We start from the raw sequence: 19,911 nt of genomic DNA, 5'->3' as shown, positions 1-19,911 counted from the left end.
ACCGTGGGAAGAAACTCTAAACCGTGGAAGGAATCGAAAGAGTTTGTGGGGAACAGCTGTATGTCTGCCGCACTGCTTGGAATCGGAGAGGTCTTGGGTGGATTTACAGTATTCGGTTCAATGTCGTCAATTACCATTGTATCCGGGGTGACTTCCATCTTTGAGACTGCTTTTCGGGGGTGTTGAATGAATTCTGTACACGATGGGAACATGCAAGTCGTGTCTGGTTTTGCGATTTCAGTTCCTTCTAGTGCTAAAGGCCTTCATGAAGGTATCGGAAGAGAGTTGTCCTACAGGACGTGGAGTAAATCATGTATTTACCAGGACCATGTACTGCAGTGCCCAAGTTCATGAATTGTTATACTATGCTTCACCATCCTGTCCTGAACTGGTTTGACCGAGGCCTGAGCAGACTGTGCTGGTTGATCACTGTCAGCTCAAGAGGAGGAGGCTCAGCTTCAGTGTGGAGCCCAGCTCTTCCCAGGGTCTTTCTCTGTGCTGCCCGAGGAGATGTCTCTTGTCTTTGTGGTCTACCCTGCTGTAAATCCAGCTACGCCAGCTTGACCAGCTTGAAAATGGAGCTGGTCAAGCTGGTCAAGCTGGTCATAACACTGGTCTAGCTGGGTATGAGCTGGTCAACCAGCATGGTCAAGCTGGGTATGAGCCGGTCAAACAGCATGACCAAGCTGGTCATAAAGCTGGTCTAGCTGGGTATGAGCTGGTCATAAAGCTGGTCTAGCTGGGTCTAGCTTGGTATGAGCTTTTTTTTTTTTTTTCAACTAGCATGGCCAAGCTGGTCTTGCTGGGTCAACCAGCTAGTGCTGGTAGCTTGTCTGTGCTGGTCAAACAGCTACCAGCTTTTTCAAAACCTAGCTTGAGCTGTTTTTTTCAGCAGGGTAAGCTTGTGGGTGGTTTAGTCCACACACACTGGTTTGTCTCCATAGATTAGCCATTTGTAGTTCTTTATGGAACCCACTATCATTGATGTGAAGTGTGAAAGCTCTGAGACATTTCGCCTGACACGGAACCCTTTAACATGATAGGGTTCTGTGGAATCACAGCATTCCTTTTGGAGCCATTTTTCTCTGAGTATGCTGTATGCTGTGCGCTGTAGGTATCCTGATAAATGTTGTGAAATGTTCTATATAAAAAAATTAAAAAAAGATTTGACTTCGACAAACACCGGCTGAAAGTACTGCAATTGATGTGTTCTCAATGTAAGGCCATAAAGTCAAGCGTCAATATTAGTACATGTGTGTAATGTTCAACAGATAATGATCAAAGAGTCTCCCTAGCAGAAATATGGAATCTATAAATTCCTGTAATCTTTCCATTGGTTTGCCAACTTGACAGAAAATAGATAGAAAAAAGCACACGCTCCCTGCTTTTGTGAGGAAAGGAGAAGGAAAGCCTCTTGCTGCTGTGCGCCTGTTTGCGGGGCTTTTCCCGTGATGAAGTATCTTTGACATTTACTGCTCAGATCTCCTCAGCTCGCGTTGCCCTTATCAGCAACTTAAAGCACATTAGCTCCCGGTAAGTCTTTAAGAAATAAATTAATCACCGCAACGATTACCATTTTGAAAGTGACTTTAAAAACATCAGAAATTACCCTGCAGTTTACCCGATTCATTAAAGTTCCACATATTTCTTACCAAACGTTGACATCTGAATTGAGATAAGGGAAATGCTTCGGTGGAGATATATCCTTGTCTGGCAGAGAACCCGGGGACGGCTAATTAGAACAAGGTTGCCAGACGTGGCATTATCAGCCAGATTGTCCGCATTGTTGTTCAGCTATTGTGCTCAGGACGCCCACTGGCATTTTTCAGACGTTAAAAATATGTTTTTCTGCCCACAGAAAAGTGCTTCACACACTAGACCCATTTGCGACTCTTACCCTTGTAAGAAATGTTGGGTGTGATGACCCTCCGCATTTCAGAATTGATGAGAACATAATTTCGATCCATCTGAAATGATTACTTGATAGCAATGCGCTCTACAGTATTAAACACACTCGCATTCAAGCATTCGCAAAAAAAAAAAAATTAGCATACTCGCTTCTGTCTCTCGCAGTGTGCAATTAATCAAATTGAAACCTTGCCTGCATAGACGTTTCAAAAGCTACTCAACTGTAACTCTTTTGTATTAGTGAGACCAGATAACTGCCCGATAATTGAATGAAAATAAGCTCAAATATAAATGCCACCAGTCTCCTCTGGCATTCAGTAACCCGCACATTTCGGTTGCAGGCTGCCACCTTTAATTTGAGGGTATCTACATCCATTGGGTGATCCTTGTAGGAATTCAAAACCTTTAGTCCCCCCTCCCCCCCCATTTTAAGGGACCAAAAGTAATCAGACAGTTGTCTTCACAGCTGTTTCTTGTTAGTCAGGTGTAGTGTTTAGCCTTGATTCTAGGCTTTTAATTGCAGTCTATGCTAGGTGTTTTTAACCCTTTCAACTTGCATTCCACTATTTGTGGAATTTTGTGGAAAAAGTTTACTATAGAGAAGGACCTCCATGGTAGTCGTCTCTGGATCTCTATACACGTGCAAGCAGAGGGAAACAAAGGTATATTTGGATCACTTGGCCTCAAACCTGGCCTAGGAGAGAGGTTTATGAGGTACTGGAAGTCGTTTTTGGGCAGGGGTGACTTGTTCAAACATAAAGGTCTCCACCTGAACTGGAGGGGTGCTATTGCTACATTGGGCCAGCATAATCGTATGTCTTTTAGCTCTGGTATATGGTTAGTATAATTATGTCTTTACATCCCGGTTCTAAATAAATGTTCAGAATAGCAACTGTACTGTTACAATAATAATGTTGTCAGACACTTGCGGTTCCCTGCTGAAATAAACAGCTCAAGCTAGGTTTTGAAACCGCTGGTTGCTGGTTGACCCGTTTAGACCAACTCCGAACGTAACATGATTTGACCAGCTGAAGCCATGTTTGGGAATCTGTGGTAGCTGGTAACTCCAAGCTGGTCAAGCTTTTACACCAGGCTTGTAGTGGAGAGATGATTAAAACAATGCTACTGTATGTATGTAGTTATTTTAAATCTGTCTCTGACCACCACACCTCTTCGCTTGACTTTTTGCGGGAGGATTCGGGGGATTGACCAACTCGTGCCAAGTGAGGATATTTGGATTCAGCTCATAGTGGAACATGAGAAGGGCCTCAATAGGGTATGCTGTAGGCTGCCAAATTCAGAGAGTAACGTGAATGCAATGGTCTTTGGAAATATAAAATGAGTTTATCCGGGAGATGAGATGGTTATGATGGGTGAATTCTAATACCCAGCTATTAATTGGGAATTGGTGACTGGGCAAGGCAGAAGTGAATACATTTTTTTAGATGTTGTGAATTATTATTTTTTTGGCGCAGTATGTCAGTCAGCCTACAAGAGGGAAATCAGTTCCAGATCTGGTGCTATGCAGTGATCCGGAAAGAATTTGCAACAAAGAGGTAATAGGGCCACTTGGGTAAAATGATCGTGGCGCAGTTAGTTTTGAAATATTTCGGCAAATTAAATACAAATCCTCTGAGTCTAGATTTGTGTTTTTTTATTTTAGCTTTGCCAACTTTAACAGGATGAAAGCAGATTTAAGTAGTATAGACTACGTGCAACTTCTGGTTTACACGACCCCTGTGTTTGAATCCCAGTCCCAGGCATGCCATTACTGACCATGTCCGAAGGTCTGTATTGGTGAGGCAACATTTGGCTCGGCCTTGGGAAAAATGGGTAAGCTAGCATTTCCGGTGGCCTCATCACTCTCTAGCGGCCACTGCTGGTCAGACCCAGCACCTGCAGGAAATATGCTGACCCTGTTTTTAACCCTTTCAACTTGCATTCCACTATTTGTGGAATTTTGTGGAAAAAGTTTACTATAGAGAAGGACCTCCATGGTAGTCGTCTCTGGATCTCTATACACGTGCAAGCAGAGGGAAACAAAGGTATATTTGGATCACTTGGCCTCAAACCTGGCCTAGGAGAGAGGTTTATGAGGTACTGGAAGTCGTTTTTGGGCAGGGGTGACTTGTTCAAACATAAAGGTCTCCACCTGAACTGGAGGGGTGCTATTGCTACATTGGGCCAGCATAATCGTATGTCTTTTAGCTCTGGTATATGGTTAGTATAATTATGTCTTTACATCCCGGTTCTAAATAAATGTTCAGAATAGCAACTGTACTGTTACAATAATAATGTTGTCAGACACTTGCGGTTCCCTGCTGAAATAAACAGCTCAAGCTAGGTTTTGAAACCGCTGGTTGCTGGTTGACCCGTTTAGACCAACTCCGAACGTAACATGATTTGACCAGCTGAAGCCATGTTTGGGAATCTGTGGTAGCTGGTAACTCCAAGCTGGTCAAGCTTTTACACCAGGCTTGTAGTGGAGAGATGATTAAAACAATGCTACTGTATGTATGTAGTTATTTTAAATCTGTCTCTGACCACCACACCTCTTCGCTTGACTTTTTGCGGGAGGATTCGGGGGATTGACCAACTCGTGCCAAGTGAGGATATTTGGATTCAGCTCATAGTGGAACATGAGAAGGGCCTCAATAGGGTATGCTGTAGGCTGCCAAATTCAGAGAGTAACGTGAATGCAATGGTCTTTGGAAATATAAAATGAGTTTATCCGGGAGATGAGATGGTTATGATGGGTGAATTCTAATACCCAGCTATTAATTGGGAATTGGTGACTGGGCAAGGCAGAAGTGAATACATTTTTTTAGATGTTGTGAATTATTATTTTTTTGGCGCAGTATGTCAGTCAGCCTACAAGAGGGAAATCAGTTCCAGATCTGGTGCTATGCAGTGATCCGGAAAGAATTTGCAACAAAGAGGTAATAGGGCCACTTGGGTAAAATGATCGTGGCGCAGTTAGTTTTGAAATATTTCGGCAAATTAAATACAAATCCTCTGAGTCTAGATTTGTGTTTTTTTATTTTAGCTTTGCCAACTTTAACAGGATGAAAGCAGATTTAAGTAGTATAGACTACGTGCAACTTCTGGTTTACACGACCCCTGTGTTTGAATCCCAGTCCCAGGCATGCCATTACTGACCATGTCCGAAGGTCTGTATTGGTGAGGCAACATTTGGCTCGGCCTTGGGAAAAATGGGTAAGCTAGCATTTCCGGTGGCCTCATCACTCTCTAGCGGCCACTGCTGGTCAGACCCAGCACCTGCAGGAAATATGCTGACCCTGTTATCCTCCAATGACATGGGCAGTAGATGACTGGTCTGCAGTGTTGAAATTAGCTTGAATAGGTGTTGTGTGAATCGGAGGAGTCGCGTATCTACCATCTCCTTATTAAGTCGACACGATGGGCTGCTGCTGAAAGATCAACAAATTCAGTTGAGTTCGGGGGTTGGGAAAAAATCAGATAAAATCAAGGACAGAAAAGATACTTGCTTCGCGAAAGGAGACAAGTCAATTTGATTGCGGCTTTTGAGTTCATAAAAGGGATTTACAAATTGAGCTGCAAGAGATTCTTCAGGTTGAGTTTTGTCAGCGGAATGAGGAGGCATAGATGAAAATGAGCAAAAGGTAAATTCCGCACAGATATTAGGTCTAGTATTTCACCCAGAGAGCACTCACTGTGCGTCATAGCTTGCCAGGTCATGTAGTGGTGACAGGAAATCTAGGGCTTTTCAAGACGAGGCTTGTTGGACAGTGGCAGTGTTGGATACTATCTATTGTGTGGGTAAATAGTGAGACCTAGGTACCATTTAGTGGCAGGAAAACGGTGAGCATTGTTGGGCTGAATGGCCTGTTTTCCTCATTGTTATGTTCTATTGTGTTGGGTTATGCTACGCTATGCTATATTATCTAACTCCCTATGTGTAGTGTCGGCATTGGATTGCAGCAGTCACTTGACTAAATCAGACAGAGGAAAGAACCTGACGTTGACAGACTGTCAGACAGAAAAAATCTGCGTGCAATAATACCCTCCTGGTGAACTGCACACTGATGGAGTCAAGTTATTTTGCACAGCTTACAACAAATCCATACAGGCCCAAAAAAAGCAATAGACCGGCATTAACAGACGAAAAAAATCAATCGTGGCCTGAAATAAGCGAGGAGGAGAATCTTCTCTCAGTGAGAAAAAAAAAAAACATAATTGAAAAGCAGACAGATGTCAACCAAGATTTGACAGATGCTTTTTTGAGTGCCAGCATTCCGCTTGGAGAAAGCTGATGATCATAAACTATGTGCATTTTTAAATAGGCATATAAAAATATGACAGGGATATTCCCAAAAACAACATGAAGCAAGATGCTGACTGGCATAAAGTAAAGATGGTCACACATTTGTCAAATGGCACAGACTGTATTTTTTCACTCTTTATTTTTTCTACGAGGAAAATCAATTCTTCTCGCAGACTCCGTGTTCCTTGATGCCATAGGTTTCAGCTCAGTTATGGATAGTATCGAGCAATGGCTATTGAACTTTGAGGTCGTACAATGTATCTGCATTTGTCTTGGAGAATGCAAGTTACATATTGTAAAATGTCAAAGATGACACATTTGCGGGACACTGCAAGAAATCCGTGTTTTTGTCTTGTAATCAGATTTTATATTCCCTCTCAAATCAAAAATATTGTTTTAAGTTACCGTTTGCTTGACTAGTGAAGTTTTCTTACCGCATTGGCGACCCTTGAAATTAGCAAAACTGTTTCACCTCTTTGCCGATAGCTTTAGCAAAAAAGTAATTGAAATGAGTCTCGATATAATTCATGTTGAGACTGGCTTCATTTTTTGGTTTTGGCAGTGAACAATGCTTGTCCCTTTTAACCAACTTCATTGATACTGAAACACGGACAGGTTCATCCTTACCACCTGTCCATAATCACATTTTATCACAAATTTCAAAACTTAAATTTTATTTAACCTGAGTTATAAAGCCTTCAGTTAATTGTTATGATTTGTCTCAACAATATTTGTGCAGGGGATAGAATTGCAGAATGTCACTTTCTTTTAAATGTTACTGCCTAACATAACAATATATAAACTAGCTATAACTAGCATGTGACAGTATGGGGACATTACTGTGATTCATTGTCTGTGCTTAATTAGTGGCAATTGATGTAGATTCATTGGCAAGGGCAGTTTTATAATTAACTGACAAAGGCTCTAGTGACCTCTTGCTGCAGGAAGACTGAATTTCAGATGAGAAAGGGTAGGTAAAACTGGTATCCCTAATCATGACTGGTGTTAAAGGTTATCTTACAAAATGATTATTTGAAACATTTGAAATCATTTTTTACACAATCCAAAACTTTTTTGGAGACAAGCAAAGTTCTTTTAATAGCCCACACATATTGTGTATATGCATGCAAGCACACATACACACGCACACACACACACACACACACACGCGCACACACACACATGCGGACACACACACACACACACACACACACACGCTCACAGAGTAAGTACTGGACAATCAATATTTTCAAAAATACATTGGCCAGCTTACAAAGTGATGTTTCAAAACAGTATAGCTAAATTGTACTGTATATCAGAGACGATAGCTGTCATCTGGCCAGCCTGTCGGTGAAAGGTGTTTGAGATACCACTAAGACAGATTGCTGAGACTGCAAAACCAGCAACGACTGCCCGACTGGACAACTCCCTGTGCTGATTCTGTGCGTGCTGTTAGTGTGCACGCTGCAGAGAATTGTTCTGCAGTGCTGGTCGCTTTTCATCCCAAATGTGAATATGAAATCAGCAGCTAAAGTACATAACTAGCAAGCTTTCTGGCCTGCAGCTGGAAACTCCAGCTGTGGCTGGACACTTGCTCGGGGTGTGCGGATTACTGGGGTAATTAACTGACCCCCGATTGAGCCTTGAACGCCCCTGAAGAAGTAAAACCAAAAAAATTTTTTTCATGAACTACGCAATTTGAATAGTAAATACTCTAATTTGTTCATAAAGTCAAGTAAAATTGTACTACAATTTTTAACACACCCCTATGGTGGGTCGTTTTTTTAACAGTTGCGGGAGCGTGAGCGAGCTTGACTCACTCATTACATTAGCACAGTAATTGGCTAAGCACATTCATTATAGATAGATAACGTATCCTAGGGTTCGAATTACAGGGGACCCTCTAAAACAGGCTTAGAGTTCCCCTAATCCTCATTTCATTTGTATTACTTTTTTGTAATAAGTAAAAAAACAATGCCAGAGAAATGAGCCAGTTTCACTCATTTCAAGTTTTGCCAGTGTAAGTAAGACAATTTCAGTTAAAGAAAGTTAATATTTTTTAAGTCTCACTAGAAGAATTAAAGCACTTGTTCAGACATACCTTTGTGGAGTGAAAATGTAAATCCAAAATAAAAATAATGAATCCAGTCGGTAGTGTTCCTTCTGAAAAAAGAAAGAAAGTGGGCCTCATACAAGAACATTAAATCCTTTGAAAGATTTAAGCGATTTAAAAGAATACACCAACCAGTGGAAGACGGAAGGATACATGTGCGTTCAGCGGTTATAGTTCCAGCCGTCTAACTTCTCCAAAAACAACGTCTGTTGTTTTTACAAAAAAATGTACTGCACATGCATTTCAAATACACATGATAAATAACAGTTGCTGTCAGGTTTATTTCTTCACTTTGAAGGAGGTAGGCTACTGACTCCTATAGGCTTTAGGTCTTTATGCTAAGCTAACATGTTATGCTAACATGGAAACAGAGCCAGTGAATGCACAAAAATGAAAATGAATTCTAACATCTTGTCTATGTCTGGGTAAGTAATGAAAAAAGGTATATTTCCTAAAATGCTGGTGTATTCCTTTAAGAACAAATATGTTCGTACAAGTGGTTCTTGCATGAGTGTTCTCCTAAATCAGTAGTTTTAAGAGACTTAAGTGATTTAAGAACAAACATTATGTCCGTACGAGTTGGTTCTCGCATGAGGCCCACTGAGCGTGGCTGACGAACGGTCCTCCCCCTCAGATCCACTCGGACTCGGACGAAGGCGACGGCACCATCAAGTACACCATCTCCGGCGAGGGGGCGGGCACCATCTTCATCATCGACGAGATCACGGGCGACATCCACGCCACGGAGAGGCTGGACCGCGAGGAGAAGACGTTCTACACGCTCCGCGCCCAGGCCCGGGACCGCCTCAGCGACCTGCCGCTGGAGCCCGAGTCCGAGTTCGTCATCAAGGTGCAGGACATCAACGACAGCGAGCCCAAGTTCCTGGAGGGGCCCTACATCGGCAGCGTGGCCGAGCTGTCGCCCATCGGTAGGAGCGCGGTTCTTCATTTGGGGCGTTTGAAGGGGGGGAACTAGAGGACTCATTACATTAGCACATTAATTGTGTTATCACATTAATTGTTGAGAGAGAACGTATCCAAGGGTTTGAATAACAGGCATATTAATAGTAGTGGCAAAACAAATTAGTCTGCAACAATGGGAAAAGACATTGCATTGGTACATGGATTCATGGATTCATGGATTCATGGATTCATGGATTCATGGATGATGGATGATGGATCGATGGATAGATGGACAGCTGGATGGATAGATAGATAGATGGTAGATGGCTAGATAGATGCTAGATAGATACTAGGTAGACATGTGATAAATGCTAGATACTAGATCAATAAATAGAACTTCACCGTAGTAAAAACAAGCAGTCACACAATACAGGATACAAACAAGACAATACCTGGACAAAACAACAGAGCTTCAGGGACCTGAAGTAGAGTGCTATGGTCTTACATAAAGGATTTATGAAAGGAATGGCATGTTTTTTGAGGGTGTTGGTCTACATTAATATCTGGATGTTAATATCTCAGTCAAAGTTTGTCCTTAAATTCATTATTAGATGCCATTGTTCCTCTTCGCAAACAAAGTGTAGCCATTAAATAGAAGGAACATCTTGCTTGCATTTATTTTCTTGTCAAAGTTAATGAAAAATATTGATTGAATCCAGGCCAAAAACATTTAAAGCAGTATTTAATGTGGCATTTATTTGACTGATGAATCCAGCAGAATTGTGTCTCTGGAGCTGTGCATATTTCTGTGTCTCTGTATGACAGAGCATGTTTCTTTTCATCCCTAACCTGAACTGAAGGTATGGACACAATACATCAAGGCTGGGTTTACTGAATGTGAAGAGAAGCGATTACATGTCTGAGGAAATGAAAGCAATGGCAAATGGTGCAAAAGCAGCGTGAGGTGTGTGTGTGTGTGTGTGCGCGTGTGCGTGTGTGTGTGTGGGAGTGCATTTGTGTGTGTGTGTGCGTGCGTGGGAGTGCATTTGTGTGTGTGTGTGTGTGTGTGTGTGCGTGTGCATGCATGCGTGTGGATGCGTGTGTGCATGCGTCGCTTTAACATTCCGGGATTTTCTGTGCGGTGTCATAATGATCTGTTATTATAAAAGCATTTCTCTTAACTTGTATCTATGGATGTGTGTATGTATGAACATACGGACATTTATTCATGTTTCTGGGAGTGTGTCTGTGTGTGTGTGTCTGTGTGAATGTATGTGTGTACGTGTGTGTGTGTGTGTCTGTGTGTGTGTGTGTATGTATGTGTGTACGTGTGTGCGTGTGTGTGTACGTGTGTGCGTGTGTGTGTGTGTGTGTACGTGTGTGAGTGTGTCTGTACGTGTGTGTGTGTGAGTGTGAGAGTGTGTGTGAGTGTGTGTGTGTGTATGTACGTGTGCGTGTATGCGTGTGTACGTGTGTATGCGTATGTGTGTATGTGTGTGTTTGTGTGTGTGTCTGTGTATGTGTGTGTGTGTGTTTACGTGTGCATGTCTGCATGTATTTGTGTATGCGTGTCTACGTGTGTGTGTGTGTGTGTGTGTGTGTGACTGAGTGAGAGTGAGAGAGTGTGTACAGAAAGGCTGCTGAGGACGGGGAGTGAGTACCCGCTCTGGCTCTCCTTCAGAACGAACCTCCTGATCAGAATTAATTTGTGCTTCCTCAGCACGTCGGGGGTGCCAAACTTCTCCAGACAAGAGGGAAAGCACCGGAATCAGAGGTGTTCCTGCACACCCCCCTCCCAATCCCCCCACCTCTCACTCAAATTACACATTAAATGAGTGTGCACTTCATGTTTTATACATTGAACAGAGTGCCGGGACTAATGAGATAACAGCGGCGCTTAGCCAAGCGCTTCGCGTTTGTTTTCCCCACCCATTTGCTCCATTGTACAACTGCTAATGGAGTCGGTGGTGTTGGCAGCCAGTTGATAAGGTCACCCCCAGCTCTGACAGACAGAGAGACAGACAGAATGACAGACAGACAGCTGGCTGTCAGTACCTTCCGCTGCTGCCAGACAGGAGTGCGGGGGCAGCAGTTCACCCTCCCCCCCCGAACCCCGGCTAACTCAATATTCTCCGCCCTCCCGTCTCTGAAGGGCCCGCTACACTGTGATTGATGCTTCGCCATAACGGTGACATTCATTACTCCGCGAGTTTTATTGAACGTCGTACGCATCCCGCCATTTTATCAGCCCGGCGCAAAGTGCTGACTACGAGGCGCGCGCGGTTTGTTATGAAATTACTTCTTCTTCCGACAGAAGCTTCGCCAACCTGCCGAACCGTCCGAGCGCTTCAATCGACGGACGAGATCGAGAGCGTTCGGCGTAATTTTTTTTCTTTTTGTTTTCATTAAGCTCCTGCCGTCTTAATGCCTCCAGCGAAGCCAGGGCGAACCGGTCTGAATCGTCGCTTTATTATTCCGCTTTTCTATTTTTGCACGTACGCGCGGTGCGGGTTTGCGCACTGTTAATGGGTTCCTCTCCTCCCACGGAGATGATTGAGCCGTCGGCTCGCACAATAGCGAGCCTCGGAGGAGAGTTCTCTATTCGCCCGGGCTGTTCGGCCGCGTTCAGGGCTGGCGGGGTGGGCGCGTCGTGGGGGGGGGGGATTCTGTAGCGGTTAGCGCCTCGCTCTCGCGCCGCACGGAAAATCCTCCCCAGCCGATGAAATATTGGATGAAATGGGAACAGGTTTTTCACATTATTCAGAGGCCGAGCGTGATCATCGTCCTGTTTTATGACTGCGGCGGAAAATCCTGGGCAATAATAATAAAAAAGTAATCACGAACAAGCCTGCGGCATATTCATTTTCACTTATCGTCCCGTCACGCCCCTCTCTCTCTCTCCCCTCTCCCCCTCCCTCTCCCCCTCTTCTGGACCTGCTCTCCATCTGTAGCCGGTAATCTCGGGCTTGAGCGGAGCTGCCTCTCGCCGCGCGGGAGCCGTTGTTTGAGCTCGATTGATGCTGTGGAAAGGGACGTCGGTCAGGACAGGGCAGCCCACCACGCGTAGCGAGACGGAAGCTCCTCCCGCTCCAGCTCGCCCGGCTCTGCGGCTAAAGCCCAGCGCACGCGGCGTACGCCCCCGAGCAAAATGGTGTCCTTTTCATGTACGCGGAACCCCGCCTTGCTGTCGTCTGTGGGACGTCTTCCGAGTAGCCAGAATGAATGTTTACAGTATAAGACGCTGCTTTGAGGTGTTGCTCCATAGATCCATACACCTCACTCCTTATTTTCATTTCGACATTGTTTGACATACTGATATAGCAATATTTGGTAACACTTTCCTTGAACCCCTCGTAAGGCTGACATAACACTGTCCCACGCATGCTATAACAGCTGGCATGGCATAACTGATTATGTGTAATGATTTAAAACTCATAACATTTACAGATGAAAGTATGATGGTTTTATGTCATTTGATATACACTGACATCATCTGTTATGCGATCATATGAGAGCTGTTATGTCGTGTATGACAGTTTCATGGTGAGGGGGTCAAATAAAATGTTGCCAAATATTTAGTTAAATGTCACATTATTGTGGTTGCGCTGGATAAGGGATGCAAAACTCTGGCCCTGTAGGGCCAATATGTGTACAGGTTTTCCTGCCAACCAATTACCTTAGTTTTAGTTTTCTGACAGCTCCATAAACTACGCTGGTTCACTCCAGTACTTGAGCACAGTAAAATCTTTTGCATACACTTGCAGTCTGCAGCTGTAGCTGGTACTCATACACGTCAAATCAAGATATGAAAGTAATTAAGAGCAGACGTTGGCACAGAATCCTGACATGGGTCAACCCTTGTTGTGGATCCTTGTTTCAATACTAGTTTTTCGGTGAACTAAGCATTAGGTACACTTTAGTGGTAGGGAAATAGCAGGCATTGTTTGGCAGAATGACCTGTCCTTGTCATTGTTATGATTGCTGGTCTTGGCAGAGATTGACAGATACACCATCTAATTTGGATGTCCACTAGGCATCGACAGGAGAGCCAAGAACGACAAACCCATTTGGATTTAATCCGCCTGTCCCCAAAACGTCCTCAGGCATGGCTAAACGGCGGCGCGGGGTTAGCCGCACGGCTTCCAGCTCTTTAGTAACCGTGCGCAAGCTTCAGTTTCTCCAGTGAGGCCGGTTTAACTCCGAAACCGTGGTGCCCCTTTCTTGTTTTCTAGGAGGTTCCGTAAGGTCTCCACGCTCCTTGCCTCGGGTCTAATGATGCTTTGCCACCTCTGCCCCGGCAGGGGCGGGGAGGAGGGAGGGCGCAGAGCGAAAAACCACACTGACCGTTATCAAGAGGTGACATCTTTCAGCCCCGGCGAGCAGAGAGCCCTGATGACCAGGAGCCTGGTCATCAGGGGGGGGGGGGGGGGGGTTTGGTGTGAACGGCGGTCATGACAGGTGAGCCTGTTCCGTGAAGAGGGCAGGCTGTGCTCTTCACCCCTGTCAGCTGAGGTGACTGGCGGCTTGTTAACATCGAGCTCACCGAGGCATCGCTTTCTTTCTTTATTTTCGTATTACTTAAAAAGAAAAAATTGATTCTTTTGTTTTTGTTTCTGAGTCCGACCGCACTGATAACGTGTGTGTGGGCCTAGGTCTGCGTGTCTTACATTACATTACATTATTGGCATTTGGCAGACGCTCTTATCCAGAGCGACGTACAGTTGATTAGACTAAGCAGGAGACAATCCTCCCCTGGAGCAATGCAGGGTTAAGGGCCTTGCTCAAGGGCCCAACGGCTGTGCGGATCTTAGACCGGGATTAGAACCACCGACCTTGCGTGTCCCAGTCATTTACCTTAACCACTACGCTACAGGCCGTCTTCCCACATAGCCCCCTTAATGAGTGTTGGAAACAGACGTGTGTAATCTAGCGCATCGTTAATGGTGCGGTCGGACATTTTATGACGCGTATAGGTATCGCTAATGACCGCTGAAGTGTGTACAGTATGTATTATGTATGTGCTTTGCCTTTGTTGACAGGGAATTTGGTTAGAGAATAGTGTTCATTACTCTCTTATAGTGTGACTGCTATCAATTTATGACCACTACCACCAAAGAAGAGTGATTTGTGGGTTTAAGATGCATAAAAATTTATATTCACCTAAAATTGTTTTATAACATACGTATGGCTTGTAAATATTGTATAAACGGTATATTTGGTGCTGCTACATTACAGGCACTTAGCAGTATGTATCCACAGGGACTTACATACTTACTGTAGCCTTTTGCATTTTACAAAGTGCAATTCATAGTATATAGCTGGGTATACACACTGAAACTATTCAGGCCAAGCACCATGCTCAAGGGTTCAATGGCTGTGTCCTACCTGAGTATCATAAACAATTATGCTACTCTATCACTGGTAACACTTAACAATAATGTTACATGAATTGGCATCAAATAATGTAGTTGTTAACTACTAACAACTAATCTGTAGCTTTGTTATGTATTTGTACATCATTAATTAATGTTAACAACCACATGAGTTTATACCAAATCATATTGGAATGAAAAAATAAATGGTTAGCCTAATTAATTTGTTAATGGTTAACAAATTAGTTTATCCTCTAGTTTGCTCAGTTATGAATATCCATGTTAATTCTATATCAGTTAGTAGTTAGCATGAAAAGTTAATGCTTAATGAATACATTTGTTCATCATTAATCAATCATCAATTCATGTAACCCTGCTGACTAAGGCCATTGCATCAGTGTAACTGTAATTCTAGGCTTATTGCTTATTTTATAGCAATTTTTATTTTCATATTTCTTAACCATGTTGACATTTTGGAGGTCTGGCTGCAGCTCTTGGGTGGGGGGAAAGACCAGGTTTTGTGAGCATTAAGAAAACTCTTCCCATTAATATTTAAGAGAGAACCCAGCTCTTCCCTGGGCCATTGCTATCTCAAGCAAAGTGATGCTTTAAATATTTACAGTATGGATTTGTTTAGCGCATCCAAAGTTTTAGGAACTTGTTTTACATGCAAAAAATGAAAGAAACCAAATGCTCTCCCTTTGGCCTGTTATTTTATGGAACTACATTCAGAGAGAAATACAATTTAAACTTTTGCTCACGTTTGTTTGTTTGTTTATTTATTTATGTGTTTACCTTTATTTATGTTTATTTTTGCAGCCGAGTGCCAGTGGGCTGCATAATCTTTTTCGGCAAGGATTTGGGGTCAAATTGGGGTCAGGAATTATTTTTCTTCTCAAGTCGATATTTTTTCCCCGAGGTGCGCGTATGCAGCCGGGGGCAGAAAGCGGCAGGGTACTCACTCACTCAGTCCTGGAGCCCACCTGACAGCGCTACAGATCTAGCATGTCCATGGGGTGGGAGGGTGGCCGGGGTTTTGATATGAACATGCGATAAGAACTTGTAGCATCAGTGGTTTTACTCTTGGTTTTGTCACACTCGACGACGTAGAAAAACGACCAAAAAACTGATTGTTTAACCAAAAAAAAGTCCTGATTACTTTAAATAGAAAAAGCATTAAATGTAAAAAAAAGTAGCTAGCTAGTATATGTATCATCTTTTGGGATCGTTGAATTTTTTGTGATGCAACAGAGACTTGACTTTGACTCTCAAATGACCAACAACAAAAACAGAGTTGCGTTTGAAAAACATGCAGTTTGGTCACCAGTAGGCCAGCTGAAAACGTAGAAAGGGCAGTGAGAACACGCCCCACTGGAGTGTAATTCCTCACAAACATGCCTATAAGAAACGCTAACATTAGGAGAGTCACTTCAGGCAACATTTCATTCTATTAACGAAGATGATGTTTGAGGAAGTGAAAGCGAATTAGATTTTTGATTTCCATCTCCTGGACATGAGGCGGCACGGATGGCGCAGTGGGTAGCACTGCCGCCTCACAGCAAGGAGGTCCTGGGTTTGAATCCCCGTCGGCCGGGGCCTCTCTGTGCGGAGTTTGCATGTTCTCCCCGTGTCTGCGTGGGTTTCCTCCGGGTACTCCGGTTTCCTCCCACAGCCCAAAGACATGCAGGTTAGGCTGATTGGAGAGTCTAAATTGCCCGTAGGTATGAGTGTGTGAGTGAATGGTGTGTGTGCCCTGCGATGGACTGGCGACCTGTCCAGGGTGTATTCCTGCCTTTCGCCCAATGTATGCTGGGATAGGCTCCAGCCCCCCTGCGACCCTGTTCCGGATAAGCGGGTTCAGATAATGGATGGATGGATGGATCTCCTGGACATAATTGCAGGGCGACATGAATGTGACAAGAATATCACATTCCAAGTAGGTTCAGAAGCGTACTTTTCTATCAGAATTAGCTACCTAATTCACCTTGTGCACAAACCTGTTATCTAATTTAAACCAGTGTGCAGTGGGCCTCAATTTGTGTTTGTTTACTCCAAAATTGCTTTTGCCGTTGTACTGTAAATATTTATTTTAAGCTAGACCGAAGAGCCACAGGATTGGTAAACTTGGCAAGAAACGACCCCTTCCATTAACCTTGTGTTTTTTCTTCTTCTATTGTACTACTGTATTTCTCATTAGCAGGGCCTGAGTGAGCTGTTAATTCATTACTGATCTGGATTTGGCATCTCTTCATGCTCTCTGCTCGAAAATCCCCAATGAATTAGTGTTGTGTTTGGGGAGCTTTTTAAAATAAACTGGCCTGCAAAGCCTTGTATTTAGTTGGATTATAACTGGAACAAATTATCCCTAATTATGAATAACTTTGACAACAGCATTACTGTTAAATATTTGTACTGATTGGCACAAGTGGCAGTTGGCATCATTCGAGAGCATATTATGGTCTGGCATGGCTTTGCAGTGCAATTTTGGGTCAGTTTTTATTCAGTCATCCTACACACAGCCCAACATATAATTGAAATTAGCTTTCACACGTCAATGTGTTTTATCACCTTGGATAGAATACACACTCACGCAGGCATAATTCAAGCACTCACACACACATACACACACAACAAATCAACTCAAGAATCTCACTTCATTTCCAAGTAGGAATTACATTACAGTTACATTACATTGCAGATATTTTAGCTGACCAAATTCAAAGTGACATTCAGTTGATTAGTCGAAGGGCACAATTCACCCCTGGAGCAATGCAAGGTTAAAGGCCTTGCTCGAGGGCCCACAGCTGCATGGACCTTATCACGGCTTCACTGGGGCTTGAACCACCAACCTTCCAGTCCCAGTCAAGCACCTTAGTCATTAGGCTACTGGCTGCCCCCCTAACAATAAATCAACATTAGTCATAACTTTATTTGATTTACAAATAAATGCACACGTCATACGTTTTTTTCCCACAAATTCAGCTGGGTGAGCGTTCTCTTGGATGAACTCAGCAAACTAATCTACTCCATTCTTACATACAGAGGGATAGCCTGGTGGTAGGCTGCTTGACTCACAACTGTAAAGTTGCTGACTGGAGCTCCTGGTGGGAACGATGGGCCCTTGAGCCCTTAACCTAAAAACTGATCCAGGGGATTTACTTCTGATCTCTCTTTCTCTCTCTCTCCCCCAGCTTGCAACTGTTCTCTCTGGCATTTCTCCAAGGGCGCCCTTGTAAAAGAGAAACATGTTCTCAATTGACCTTCCCTGGTTAAATAAAGGATAAAAAAAAAACCTAATTCAAATTTAAAGCTAATGAATTAATGAACTACATATTTAACAGTGTTCTGCCTGAGGCACAAGCAATTGTTTTCTGACAAATACACCCATAAATTATGTAGCTTTATGACATAACCGGTTTTATATCCTAATGCAGTGGTTCCCAGCCCTCTTCCTGGATATCTATGGTCCTGCAGGTTTTCCAGCCCTAACAAAAGCACACCTCGTTCAACAGCGAGAGATCCCGTCGAGCTGCTAATTAGTAGAATCCGGTGTGCCAAATTAGGTTTGAAATGAAAACCTACAGGACAAATATATCTCCAGGAACAGGGTTAGGAACCGGCCTTAATTTGTGTCAGTGTTTTTGTTGAACAGTTGATGAAAAAGACAGATGTTAAATGGCAGCTGAGGGAGTGTGGTACAGTGGCTTGCCCTTAAATGCTATCAATTTTAGCACCAGGACACTAAAACACGTCTGCGCTTCCATTTCATAATCAAAAAGACTGCGGTGGGTATTTCATTTTTTTACTGTTAGAGTGCCTGATTTTGGAGGCCTGGGAAGCCTAGTAAAGTTGATTAAAAGGCTAGTTCTGCTGAGGCACAAACAGCTAATAAATATTGTGTTAGCATCACGCTCACTCCAAACACACAGTTCATGCATACAAATAGATTTTGGGAATGTTATGCCTGTCACACTTTAACAGAGTTCAGGTTTTGAATAAATAAAGATAACTTGCAAAACAGAACAGTGCAAATGACTGCCATTTTGTGTAAGGTTTGGAACTCTAACAACTCCACATATTGTTTTGGCTACTCATGATGCATTGAGTAGAATATAATTGATATAATACTTCTGTAGGTGGCTCTGCAGTGCCATTTAAGCTCAGAATTTCAATAATTTGTGTACCCTTCAAAAGGGTAAAATCATATTACTGAGTTAATGAATTACATTTGATATGGAATAGGATAGACATACTGTACGTATTATGGCTGCTCTGTAAATATAAAATGTACAGACCGATAACTTTAGTTATGGCTTGTGCAAATGATCCATCATGTAATTATTGCTGTCAAGTGTAAAAGTCTTCCTTTTTATTTTACAACCCATAATGATGAACTAGCTGGCTTAATATTAGCGTAATGTTTACGATGGTTTTTAAGTTTAAAGAAATGTCATCCTTTATGGGAAGTATATTTGGCTTCTGTTGGCTTCCTTTAACTGTGGTGGTGATGGGAGCCTTTGGATTAGAGACAGGCTGGTAAGCAGGGCCTGACACTCGACTGTAAATTAGCTCACAAATGAGCTCCCCTTAATGAATTATTTCAGCTGATATTTTTATCCAAAGCTACTTACAGTTGATTTGACTAAGCAGGGGCCAATCCCCCTCTGGAGTAATGGGGGGTTAAGGGCCCTGCTCAAAGGCACAACAGCTGTGCTGATGGGGGTTAATTGAGGAGGGAGGACTAGGTATAGTCCGAAAAGGTGTGTTGTCAGTATGCATCGAAATATGGGGAGGGATTCTGTCCTGACAGTGGTAGGCAAGTCATTCCACCACTGAGGAACCAGAACAGAGAACAGGCGTGAATGTGCAGCTCGATCACATAATGAGGAGACCACAAGGGACCAGAGCTGCCAGACCAGAGTGGCCTTGCTGGTCCTGCTATGTACTATGTGTCTTTGTGACATACTGTATGTACTGTAGACTTCCTTCCTTCGGCCAATGGCCAGGTTTTCACTTTATTTTTTGGTAAATATTAAAGATTTTATTGTGGTTACACTGGGGTTTGAACCACCAACCTTCTGGGTCCCAGTCAAGCAACTTAGCTGCTAGGCTTTAGGCTGCCCCTTTTGATCAGTTGTTGGAAGTCTGAATCGACAGGGTGGTGAAACTTTCAGTATGCCCATTAAAATATGAGTGTGCATTTTAGAAATAACAAATGAATTGTGGCCACAACTGCTCATTTGTGATGGATTGGCATAGTGGGGCTATCATTACTGTTGAGCCCTGATTAAGGTGCCTCCGAAACAGTT

The 19,911-nt window shown here is 43.3% G+C and overlaps 1 protein-coding gene across 2 annotated transcripts in view; it reads left to right on the top strand.

Annotated features, from left to right (window-relative positions):
* Window positions 1-19,911, top strand: part of LOC133110188 (cadherin-22-like) — a 299,036-nt gene that overhangs the window by 157,914 nt on the left and 121,211 nt on the right. For both annotated transcript variants that reach the window (XM_061220105.1, XM_061220104.1), the window contains exon 4: window positions 8,962-9,256. In XM_061220105.1, the coding sequence (XP_061076089.1) occupies window positions 8,962-9,256 (295 nt within the window). The remainder of the gene's footprint in view (window positions 1-8,961; window positions 9,257-19,911) is intronic.

Source organism: Conger conger, chromosome 14 (assembly GCF_963514075.1).
Source record: "Conger conger chromosome 14, fConCon1.1, whole genome shotgun sequence".
Taxonomy (NCBI): domain Eukaryota; kingdom Metazoa; phylum Chordata; class Actinopteri; order Anguilliformes; family Congridae; genus Conger; species Conger conger.
Note: the sequence above shows the minus strand (reverse complement) of the source record. Positions and strands in the feature narration are given on the sequence as shown.